The 13,009-nt window shown below is 43.9% G+C and overlaps 1 protein-coding gene across 2 annotated transcripts in view; it reads left to right on the forward strand.

Moving 5' to 3' along the window:
• GRIK4 (glutamate ionotropic receptor kainate type subunit 4) overlaps nt 1-13,009 on the forward strand; it is a 519,693-nt gene that overhangs the window by 362,964 nt on the left and 143,720 nt on the right. For both annotated transcript variants that reach the window (XM_049856800.1, XM_049856801.1), the window contains exon 9: nt 1,574-1,627. In XM_049856800.1, the coding sequence (XP_049712757.1) occupies nt 1,574-1,627 (54 nt within the window). The remainder of the gene's footprint in view (nt 1-1,573; nt 1,628-13,009) is intronic.

Genomic DNA, 13,009 nt, shown 5'->3' on the forward strand with positions numbered 1-13,009 from the left:
GAGACCTTACACGAGTTACTCAGCGCTTTTGAGTGTCAGTTTCCTTGGCTGTATAATGGGGAGAAGTAATAGTGCTAACCTCATCTAGTTAAGCCGTATAAAATGCTTTCATAGGACCTGCACCTACTAAACAGTGGGTAAGTGTTAGCCATTATTGTTGTTAATAGTCATGGAGAAATTTTTTTTTTTTATTTTGTTGTTGAGAATATACAAAGCAAAACATACACCTATTCAACAGTTTCTGCATGTACCATTTAGTGACACTGATTACATTCTTTGAGTTACACAACTATTCTCACCCTCCTTTTCTGAGTTGTTCCTCCCCAATTAACATAAATTCACTGCCCCCTCAGGTTCCTATCTTTCAAGTTGCTGTTGTCAATTTGATCCCGTATAGATAGTTATTAAAAGAGTTTAATGCTCAAGGCATTTTTTACTAGTTAAGCTAAACTACACCTACTCCTCACTTATCCACTATCTTGTTATCCGATATTTTGCATTTATGACAATAGTAAAAAATCTATGTGTATTTTGCACATTAATCCCATACGTCTGGCAGTATCGAATGCCAAGTTGCGAGGCAAGACTAACGCTGGCTATGATGGCTAAGGTTATGTGTCAGTTTGGCAGGCCATGATTCTCAGTGGTTTGGCAGTACATAATGATGTAATTTGGCAGTTGTGTAGTAATGTAGTCATCCTCCATTTTGTGATCTGATGTAGCCATCCTCCATTTTTGCATAATGCTGATTTTCAAATTAACAACCTGGCCTTTGGAACCTAACCATGTCAATCAGCGAGGAGTGGGTGTATTGTTTGATTTTAAGAAGACTTCAGGGGATATTTTTGGTTTAAAGTTTAAAAATTATCTCAGGGCAGTAGTTTCAGGGGTTCATCCAATCTTCATGGCTCCGGGAAGTCTGGAGTCCATGAGATTTTTAAATTCTGTTCTACATTTTACTGCCTATCGATTGGGATTCTTCTATAGAATCTTTGATCAAAATGTTCAGTAATGGTAGCCAGGCACCATGCAATTTTTCTGGTCTCATGGCAAAGGAGGCAGTTGTTCATGGAGGCACTTAGCTACACGTCCCTTATCCTCCTTCTGTTCTTGATGCTCCTTCTTCCTCTGTTGCTCCAGGCAAATAAAGACCAATCATTGTGCCTTGAATGGCCACCTGCAAGCTTTTAAGATCCCAGGAAATAGCTGTGGTGATTTTAAAGTATTATAGCCTGTTTTATTATTTATTTCATTTCTCCAAAGGTCATTTTGGTTCTCAAAATATCTGGTTCTGTCCACGAGAGTACACTGTGCATACACGAGCACGTCAGCTACAATGAGCATCAACGGCAGGGGTAGGGAGTAGGTAGAGGTAGAGAGACCCTGCTCTTGAGGCCAGTGTTTGTTTCTCATCCTCCAAGATCAAAGAAAGTCTAAGAACCAATCAAGACGCTGTACTCTGCATGACTCCAAAGGGTAGTGGGCCCAAAAATTACTCTTAGAGTCGTCATTGCTCATTCACTTCAAGTGGATTTTTGTTTCATTCTCTAATCTCCTTCTCTTCCCTCTGCAGGCAGCTGAACTAGGGATGGTGTCAGCCTATTACACATACATCTTCACTAATCTGGTAAGACATTTTCACAGCTCACCTCCTTGGCATGGAGAGTGTCATGAATTAGGGTCAGTGGATTGTGACAGAATGAAGCCCAGGAGATGGGGAGTGGCGAATTAGAAGCAGAGAAGCAGAAGCATGCCCGAGTAGGAGGGCATCCTAGAAACATGGAGGTCCAAGGGCCCACTGCGATTCTCATCCCAACAGTTCTTGGCCCTGGGATAATGGAGATTTTGGAAGGGAGCCTCCAGTCAAACACCACGAGCTCCATAATGCTAATCCCTCTGTGCCGTGGCAGGCTGGGTGAGCCTGCTCTGTAGGTCCAGTTACTGAATTGCAGTTCAGTTTTTACTTATATTGCCAGACCCTTATGCTAACTCTGAAAAAGGAAAGCTAGAACACGAAAAGTACACAAGCCTTTTGCTGTTATAACTGGATACATCTTTAGAGGCCACATTAGCCAAAACCCCTTATTTTGCAGATGAGAAATCTGAGGTCTGTAGAAATTATTATTGAGCCAGGTTTGAGTCGTAACTTTGCCATGTACCAACTGGGTGACCTTTGATAAATCGCTAAGCCTTGGTTTCTTTACCTGTAAAATGGGCATAAGAACAGCTACTTCATAGAATTGTCGTGATTTTGAAATGATGTAATTTTATCTGTGTGTAAGCATTTTGAAAATTGTAAATTATTTAAGAAATGTGAAAGGTTGTTGTGAAGCATAGGTACACCCAATTATACAGTAGAAAGGACCTCAGAGAACAGGTTTATTTATTTACTTGTCATTTTGAAATAATGATAGATTCACAGCACATTGCAAAGATGGTATATAGAGATCTCATGTACCTTTCGCACATATCAGATCCATCAGGTGTAGGTTTGTGTAGCTACCGCTGCAGTCAACATACAGAACCATTCCATCACCACAGAGATCTTCCTCGTGCCACCTCTTTAGAGTCACGCCAACCCCCTCTTTCCTACCGTCCCTAACCCCTGGAAACCACTAGTCTGTCCTCTGTTTCTATAACTTTGTCTTTTTGAGAATGTTGCAGGAATGGAAGTATATCGTATGTAACCTTTTGAGGTTGGCTTTTTTCACAAGTTGTTGCATGTATCATTAATTTGTTCTTTTTTTTGTAGCTGAGTAGTATTCTGTGGTATGGATATACCATAGTTTGTTTAACCATTTGCCTATTGAGAGACACTCTGGTTGTTTCCAGTTTTTAGCTATGATAAGTAGTGCTGTTGTAAACAGTTGCTCAGGGAACAGATTTATTTTATTTTATAAATGCATGAGATACCAAGTTCATTAAATCATGTAACTAAGGATGCACATTCATCGAAATATGCTGAGCACCACCTATGTAAAAGGCACTGGGCCAGGCATTGGGGATTAAAATGTGAAAAAGAAACCAAACTGCCTTGGAAAAACATAAAGTACTTATTATCGTGCAAAGTGGTTAGTTCTGTCTTAGCCATGTATACCAGCTGCTCTTGACGCTAGAACATGGAGGAGGTTTGATTGCTCAGGCTGGGGCAGGCAGAACAAGTGTTAACGAGGAGGGGCCTTTAAGCTATGCCCCGAAAGGGCTTTTTTCTTCATCAACAAGGAAGGAAAGAGCATGTCAGCAGAAGGAACAACATATCCACAGACTTGGAAATGTGAAAGAATGTGACATGTCCAGGAAACAGCAAGTTACTATAAACTTACGGACTGCTTCACGAATGTGCATGCCCATTAACTAGTGTTCCTTTATCTATTTATATCCGGTCTTGAAAGTAACCTAGTTCGAGTGGTAAAGAGTTTTGATAAGTTAGGGAGCAGATTTGACCTGAAGTTAAGACTTCTCAGTCAAAGTATGTGATGGGGTCACTTAGGAGATTATGTAGCTCTTCCTCTCTGGACTTAGGGACCGGGTCTTCCAAATGTCCTGCAAGGCTTAGGAGATGCCCAAAGAGTCAGGTTTGGACTTGGATCCTTGTTCCCTTCCAGCTGTAGGTTTCTATGAGCAGTCCATCCTTTGGGCTGCTGTGGAGCTATTAGCCTGGAAGCATCCCACAGTCCTTTTCTCTCAGGGCTAGAAAAGACCTTAGAGTAATCCAATATGGCCACTTTCCCAACGTAGGGAAACCAGAAACCTGTTGTCCCTCCATAACACACTTGCCAGCCATTACTTGAGTACAAATGGCTAGTTTGCCACCACCACGAAACTGCTGGTCCGTTGTTTGTAACTTTCTAGGTCATCTCTTTATTGAAGTTTAACGTACTGTTATGGATTGAATTGTGTCCCCCCAAAATGTGTGTCAGCTTGGCTAGGCCAGAATTCCCAGTATTATGCGGTTGTCCACCGTTTTGTCAGCTGATGTGATTTTCCTCTGTGTTGTAGCTCCTACCTCTATGATGTTAATGAGGCAGGATTAAAGGCAATTAAATTAATGAGGCAGGATTCAGTCTACAAGATTAGGTTGTGTCTTAAGTTAGTCTCTTTTGGGATATAAAAGCGAGAAGCCAGAAGAGTGTCATACCACCAAGAAAGTAGTGCCAGGAGAAGAGTGTTTTTTGGACCTGGGGTCCCCCAGGGTAAGATCAATGATGAGGACCTTCCTCCAGAGCCAACAGAGAGAAAGCCTTGCCGTGTAGCTAACGCCCTGAATTTGGACTTCTAGCCTATTAGACTGTGAGAGAATAAACTTCTGTTTGTTGAAGCCATCCACGTGTGGTATTTCTGTTATAGCAGCACTAGATGACTAACACACTTACATATAGAAGAGCACACAGATTATATGTGCACAGCCTAGTGCATTTTCTCCAAGTGACATTCTCATGTCAGCAGCATGCAGATCCAGAAATAGAACAGGACCAGCACCCCGGAAGCCCCCTCGTGCCTCCTGTGGGTTCCTATTTGCTTATTTATTTATTTATTTGTCCTACCTAACACTGCCCATTGGCTGTAAATCAGACCGTTAACATGTAAAAGGGAGAAAAGGATTAGGCTATTCCCAGAGCAATGCAAACGTATTTGCTTAAAGTAAGGAGGCATTTGGGGAGCCTGGGCAGATTGGCAGGACGGTAATGAGAGATTAAAGTGCAGAAGTGTTCCATTTTACCCAGTAGGAGCCTGGAAATAGAGGGGAGGAGAGGGAAGAGGCAGGCCAGGTGCTGCCTGCATTGTCCCAGCCTGCCAGGGATTCTGCCTCCATTAGGCAGCAACATTGGGAGAAGGGGCGGCAAGGAGCCACAGGGTGACTTAGCAGGTGAGAGGGAGCCAGCCGTTTGGAATAAGAGTCCCTGCAGCAGTGACCAGAAGAAGGTGGAGTTGCTTGGCTTAGAAACATTTAAGAGGACAGCATCACCCACACTGCATACCACATTCCCCCTTCACAGAAATAATTATAATGATTAGGACCATGCTATCTAGTGGAAAAAGCACTGGCCTGTAAAGTCAGGAGATATGGGTTCAAGTCCCTGCTCTGCCATATTCTCACTGTGTGACTTTGTGTGAATCACACTGAGTTTCCAAGCCCCATTTTCTCCATATTAAAATGGAGTCATAAACCCTTACAAGGTTGTTGTGAAGATTAAGCAAATTCTAGAAGTAAAACTGCTTTGTAAATTGTAAAGTACTATTTTTAAAAAATATACAACACAAGGATACTTTCAGTTTTCAAAGAGCTTTCCTCCTTCTTGGCCAGGTATGGAAGGAGGTGCGTTCTGGGAACATGCCCGGCTGCTAACGAAAAGGTTGACAGTTCAAATCTACCAGCTGCTCCTTGGAAACCCTATGGAGCGGTTCTACCCTGTCCTATAGTGTTGCTGTCTTACTTATCTAGTGCTGCTATAACAGAACCACAAGTGAAAGCTTTAACAAAGAGAAGTTAATTTTCTCACAGTTTTAAGAGGCTGCCACCACCACCACCCAGTGCCATCGAGTCGATTCCGACTCATAGCAACCCTATAGGACAGAGTAGAACTGCCCCATAGAGTTTCCAAGGAGTGCCTGGCAGATTTGAACTCCCCACCCTTTGGTTAGCAGCCGTAGCACTTAACCACTACACAACCAGTGTTTCCTTTAAGAGACTAGAAGTCCTAATTCAGGGCACCAGCTCCAGGGGGAACACTTTCTCTCTCTGTCAGCTCTGGGGGAAAGACCTTGTCATCAATCCTCCCCTGGTCAGGAAGCTTCCCAGCACAGGGACCCCAGGTCCAAAGGACGTGCTATGCTCCTGGTGCTGTTTTCTTGGTGGTATGAGATCCCCATGTCTCTCTGCTCGCTTCTCTCTTTTATATCTCAAAAGAGATTGACTTAAGACACAACCTAATCTTGTAGATTGAGTCCTGCCTTATTAATAGAACTGCCTCTTATCCTACCTCATTAACACCATAAAAAAATCAAACCCATTGCTGTTGAGTAGATTTCAACTCACAGCAACTCTGTAGAGGTAGAATTTACAACACATGGGAAAATTACATCAGATGACAAAATGGTAAACAATCACACAATACTGGGAATCCCATTGTGAAAGGTAGTGAGAGAATATTCTGGAAGCTTTTCATTAGTACTGAGACTTTTCTAGAAGTAACAGACCTGTGATAGGAATAAAGGAACTGTTTTTTGGTCCATTCTTCCTGCCCAGTTACAGGTGGAGTCTTGGGCCAGAGTGGGAGGGGCTTCATACAGAAGGGTTATGAATTACGCTCTGCACTTCCCCAGCCCCTTCACCTGAAATACAGATGCCACCCAGGCTTTAATTCATATTTATAACTTCTCTGAGTTCCTCAGTGACCCCCTTCATGTTTAATCTCCTGGAATGCTGCCACAGTGATACAGCAGGTGCGCAGATTAGCTTTTTTGAGAACCAGCACAGTGAGCTGGAAAGGCACAGGCCTTGGCGTTAGGGAAACCTGACTTAGAATTCTAGTTTGAACAACTGCCAGCTGTGTGACCCTTTGTACGTTACTAACCCTTTCTGAGCCCCAGTGCACTGACCTGCAAGTGGACACTAATAATTCTTGCCTCATGGACTATACATAAAGAAATGGGCTCCCAATAAGAGTTGAGTAAAGGGAAGGTAATATTTTAAGAAATCCTGTTTCTGCTTCCTATGGACTAAAAGAAATGGGACATGGTTGTTTTGCTGCACAGCCTCTAATGGGCTATAAAAACGACTGCTAAGATGCAATTTTATTTATTTCCAAAGAAGGAAGAGAACAAGGTAGTTCAGTAATTGTGCGTGACTGAGCTGACCATTGTAGGGTTTATTTGTGTCAGTAATTAGTGAGCAATTGATCAGGACTCCATACTGCTGTCCCATCCAGGCATTAAGAAAACTGATTGATTTAGAGCATCTATAATAAATGAATTAGATTGGTGTGTATTCGATCAGTTGATTACCAATCACCAGAGTTGGGACGAGAATATTCATCATGACTCAAACTTCTAAACCATCAATTCATTTGACTTTATGGTTTCTTTCTAGGTCAGGGTCTGGTCAGCAAAGAGAGTGAGTCTGCCATCCCTGGGCCCTGGGTGATAGAGGTGACGGACCCAAAGAGGGGACTTGAGCCAGACAGAGCTGAGGCCGGGCTTGGAGCGTCATGCTACTATCATGGGCAGAGCCTAGGTCGGTGGGTCCAGTGGAAGCTGGGGCTCAGTAAAAATGGATATGCAGGCAGTGGGTACCAGGCACTGGAAGAAACATTTCAATAACAGGGGAGAAACCCATGTACAGGGACAGATCCTCAGCAGAACAGAGGAAGAGGTCAGTGATGGGAAGTTTATAGATGTTGAAGGTACACAGTCATAGCAAATACTCAGGTCTTTTATTTACATATCTGTTTCCAAAAGAAATTTGAGGTCAGAGTTTGAACCCATGTCAGATCTTTGATCAATGAAACAGCTTTTTGCCCCTGCTTCTAGTCCTTTCTGGATCAGGAATCACTCCCAGCAGAGCAAATCCCAGATCAGCATATGGGACTGGGCCTCTGAAGGCACTTGGCTAAGGCAGGAGCCCAGGGGAAGAGGATCAGCTTTTAGGGTCCAAATCACAAGATCCTGAGAGGTGAATTGAGAGCCAGGATGTACATTTGGTCAGAGATCAGGTACATGGAGAGGAACCAGGAAGAAGCAACCCTTGGAGGTAAGCCAAAGGAGGATTCAAGAGTCCAGGCCAAAGTGAGATGTGCCAAAAGAAGGACAAAGGAAAGCAAAAAAGAAAATTACTATGCAGAGTCACAGAAGACATAGATGCAGAAGGAGCCTGGAGAACTGGCTCCTGCCTTCATCAGATGTTTCTTATTTTCTATTTAGAATTCTCAGTTTGAAAGAAGTAAGACCACGTGGCCGGATTTGAGAGTTCTGCCAATCCAGAGCATCTTTAATAAGAGAACGTAGCCCAGTGTGTGAAAACCCAATCCTTGTAGTCCGTCAGACCTGGGGAAAACCCCTAGTGCAGGAGCTTACTAGCTGGGTGGCCCTGAGGCTCTTGGATCCTAAGTTTTCTCATGTGGAGAATGTAATAATAATAGTATCCATCTCAAACCATCTTTGTAAAAATTAAATATTAGCTGTTGATGACACTGTTTGTATCAGGTAGGTAACGCTAGCTGCTATAGCAGATAACCCTCCAAATCTCACTACCTGACACAATAGAAGTCCCAAAAGGATGTTCCTGATCAGTGGGTAGCTTTCCATGAGGTCATTCAGGGGCCCAGGCTTTTTCTAGCTTATAAACGTGCCCTCTCAGAGGCCAGAGGTGGAAAAGGAACATGGGCCTGGTCTGGAAAAAGTGGTGCATATTACTCCTGCCCACATCCTGTTGGCTAGAACTCAGTGACATGAACACACCTAGCTGCAAGGGAAGCTGGGAGATGAGGTCTGGCTGTGTGCCCAAGGAGATGAGTATGGTGATTAGATGGCAATCCTTGCCACATTATTAAATTATAAACCATCATCACAGCATTCCCTCCTTGTATGCTAGAAAAACAATTAACACCCTGAACGCTGAGCTTCTCTTTTAACTGGTCCTGTAAGTAGAGATTAGCAGAAGGCCTCAGTGGGTGTCGACTCTCTTATAACTAAAAAAGCCCACTCTTCAGGTGCCTCCATCTAGGTGAGCTGCTGGCCTAACAATCTTGTCTGGTGCTTCCAAGTAGGGTGTGTGTCGAACAATTATAGAGGCACCGCGTTTGTTCTGCTCTGTAGTCTGGAAGGGATCCTCTGCCCTCTGCTCGGCCTCCAGGTTTGGCTGGGGAAGCTGTTATTCCACAAGATTGATGGAAGAACTGGATAGGGGGAAACCCAATCTGTCGCTGAGACAGCAGAGACAGCCGATGCCATCTGAAGAGAAGAGGTGGAGGAGGAAGCTCAATTTGAGCTAATAAATTTGGAGGGATTATCCAGCTACTAATGAACCTAGGGAGATTTGCAATCAGTGCTTAATAGGAAAGATAAAATCACCCTAATCTATTTGTCAAAGAGTACAGATGGACCCAGTGCCAAAGGAGATTGCTGCCGCCTTGGCAGGGAGAAGGGTTGAGATTTAAGGGTAAAGGTCAAAAGTCATGCAGGAGTCAATGAAAGGCAGAAAATAATTGGGCACTGGAAAGCAAGAGGCTGTTCACGCTGGTGGCTACTTGGGCTGCTTCCAGCATCACAGGCAGCATGCCTCAGCTGGATGTCATCCCGCCATGTCACCACCATGCCCGGCAGGACCAGAGCTCCCCGCTCTTGGCACCACCACCACCCTGGAGGGCAGGCGCCATTGGTAGGTGTATATAAAGGCAGTGGAACCTTAGAGTTTTTTCTTGGGGAATCTAGAGAGAAGGAGCCAAGTGCTGTTGTGCCATGTCGGAAGATCTAGGGGAAAGGTTACACCAGCAGGAGGCCGCATCATTTGGAGGACAAAGCCCTGGACTCAAAGTGAAGCAGCTGTGGCTTCTAGTCCTAGCCCTGCCACTAACTAGCTGTGTCACGTACTAATTGTGACAGTTGATATCTGTTGCAAGGCTCTATAATAAGTGCTTCACATTTATTTTGTCATTTAAACCTCACAATAACTCTAGCAGTAGGCACTATTTTATCCCCATTTTTTTTTTTTTTTTTTATAGGCAAGCAAGCTGGGACTCATAAAATTTTGGTATCTTGCTCAAAGTAGTGGAGCTGGATCATGAACTCAGTTAGCTCTTAATCACTTCATTCTACTGCCTTTATCTAAGTAAGCCATTTCTCTTTCCTGGACTTCAGTTTTCTTCGTCTGTAAAATTATAAGTTTGGTACTAGGTGATCTCTGAGGGTCTTTTTAGTTCTAGAGTTCATTAGTCCTACATACTGCTGGGGACATTACAGGTCATAGTGCCTTAGGATTGGGAGTGTTCTCTGGAGAGAGGAAATGAACCATCAGGATCAGAAGGGTCACATGGCCCTTGGGAGCAGTTTCTGTTCACATAGTAGCTCCTTGGATTCCTAAACTGTAACCAGGTCCCCTTGAGCTCTGAAGAAATAACCCCTCCACGTCCCAATCTCTATCTTGCTTGGGCAGAAAGGATATATGCAGCCAGTCTTTCTCCTCTGGGTTCATTTTATTTTCAAGTAGACCTGAGCCTGTGTTTATATTTCCCCAAGTTATTTCTGAAGAAATAAGCACTCCATGTCCCAATCTCTATCTTGCTTGGGCAGAAGGATATATGCAGCCAGTCTTTCTCCTCTGGGTTCATTTTATTGTCAAGTAGACCTGAGCCTGTGTTTACATTTCCAAAAGTTTATCAGAGAGATTAATCATAAGTAATTGAAATTCCTAAATTTATTACAGAAAGGGGAGCCAGGGCAGACAGGGAGGGAAGAAGCAGTTGATTCAAGGAGGAAGTGAGAGTATTTCCCCACCCCATTCTTTTGCTCCTTTCTTTAGCAAGCTAACCCTACTCATCTTTCAAGTCTTACTTCAATGTTACTCCCTCGGGGAAGTCTTTTCTGACACCCCAGACTAGGTTGAGTCCCATTATACACTGTCACAATACCTTGTGTTTTATATTTTATAGCATTCATCTCAACTGGGAATTCCTTCATCTGTATCTGACCTGTTTGCCAGACTTGGAGCTTCAGAAAGACCAGACCAAGTCTGTCTTATCCACCACTGCAATCCTAGCAGTAGCCCAGTGACTGGCACATAGCAGGGGCCCAGTATTTCTTGAATGAGTGAATGAAGAACGGAGCAGCTCATAATGTTATAGAGTTCTTGGACTAGGAGGAGTGGCCAGGTGAGATAGTACATCCCCTTGCCTCCAGCAGGAACTAAGCTCCTGTGGACTAAGCCCTTAAGCACAAAGGATTCTGGTGGGTTGTCCTGCAGTTCAACCAGGGAGAGCTGGGCCTAGTCTCTCTGTGGCCCAATATAGCCCAAATGGTGGTCTACTCAATCTGGAATGCCCTTCCCACTCTGAGCTGGACAGATTTGAAATTAATGTTGTGCATGGGCCATGAAGGGTAGTGTCTTAATTAAATACCACAAGTGGATGGCTTTAACATCAGAGGTTTATTCTCTCACCGTTCAGGAAGCTAGAAGTCCGAATTCAGGCCCCAGCTCCAGGGGAAGGAAGGCTTTCTCTCTGTCAGCCTTGGGGGAAGGTCCTTGTCATCAGCCTTCCCCTAGTCTAGGAGCTTCTCGGTGCAGGGACCCCATGTCCAAAGGACACGCTGTACTCCTGGTGCTTCTTTCTTGGTGGCATGAGGTCCCACTCCTCTCTGCTTGCTTCTCTCCTTTATATCTTAAAAGAGATTGACTCAAAATACAACCTAATCCTGTAGATTGAATCCTGCATAATTAACATATCTCCCTCTAATCCTGCCTCATTAATGTCATGGAGGTTAGGATTTACAACACATAGGAAAATCACTTCAGATCACAAAATGGTGGACAACCACACAGTACTGGGAATCATGGCCTAGCCAAGTTGACATGCATTTGTGGGGGACACAATTCAATCCATAACAGGTGGTATAGTTCAGGATCCAAGAATCAAGGTTTCAGGGGGCTGTGCTGAGTGAGGGAGTTGTCCAAACCTGAGGCCCAGGGTTTTCACCAGGAATGACCATCAAGATAAGAAGAGGCAGAAGACTTGCAAGGATAGCCAAGCTGATTGTGCTAAATGGCCTCTCTGGTTGTACCATGCCTGGGTCAGCTTTTGTCAGATGGCCTCTTCATGGAGCCAGAACCCAGTGTCCTAGAAATAAAACATCTCCTTCAGGTTTGAAAGGTCATTATGAAATTATCTTGGAGTCCCTGGGTGGTGTAAATGGTTAATGTGCTCACCTGCTAACGGAAAGGTTGGCGGTTTGAATCCACCTAGAGGCGCTTTGGAAGAAGGGCCTGGCAATCTATTTCTGAAAGCTCACAGCCATTGAAAACCCTATAGAGCACAGTTCTACTCTGAAATGCACTACTTTGAATCAACTTGATGGCAACTAGTTTTTAATGAAATTATCTAGTCCTATCCCCCATCCCTTGTCTGCATGGCTTGGCACATGAATTTGGATGAGCCTCATCACGTGTTGACCCAGAGGTTGAAAACATGATTTACTGGAAACAACAAAGGCCTCAAACCACAGAGGACTTGAGTTTGAAGCTGGGGCCTGCCAGACATTAGATATGTGGTAGGTACTTAATGTCTCAGAGTCTGTTTTCCCCTTTGTATAATGGGAGTAGTAACGCTCACCTCGTACCATCATTTGTGAAAAACGTGGAAAGCTTCTGATCCTCAGTAGGATATTAATAAAAACAAATAAACAAACAAAAAAAAAACATTTGCTGTTGAGTCAATTCCGACTCATAGCGACCCTGTAGAACAGAGTAGAACTTCCTCATTGAATTTCCAAGGAGCAGTTGGTAGATTTGAACTGCCAGCCTTTTGGCTTGAGGCCAAGTTCTTAACCAGTACACCACCAGGGCTCCTGTTAGGAGGCTATTAGTGTTATTACCCACTGGGAGTAGTAGCCTGTTGAATATTTCCATCCTTAGACCACAGTTTTCTGACTTAATGCTTCTAGCATTCCAAACCTCTCCAAATTGGCCTCCCACCTAGTTGGAACTACAGTTCTCAGGGTGCCCTAGCCTCTTCTGTATCCTGCAGATCTTCACTGAAAGCACATCACACACACAAACACACATACCTACCTACACACACACACACACACACACACACACACACACAGAGCCAGCCAGTGGCTACAATCCATCAGTCGGACAACTTTCTAGTGCCAGAGCAATTGATTCTAAAGTGTAGTTTATTGTAAAATTATTAAGAGAACCCACATATTTCAACTTAACGGAGCCTTTTAGGAGAGCCACTCTGCATAATACAGTATACTTTGGTGAATAAATATGTTTGTAGTGCAACTAGGAAAA

This window comes from Elephas maximus, chromosome 17, assembly GCF_024166365.1.
Source record: "Elephas maximus indicus isolate mEleMax1 chromosome 17, mEleMax1 primary haplotype, whole genome shotgun sequence".
Classification (NCBI taxonomy): Eukaryota; Metazoa; Chordata; class Mammalia; order Proboscidea; family Elephantidae; genus Elephas; species Elephas maximus.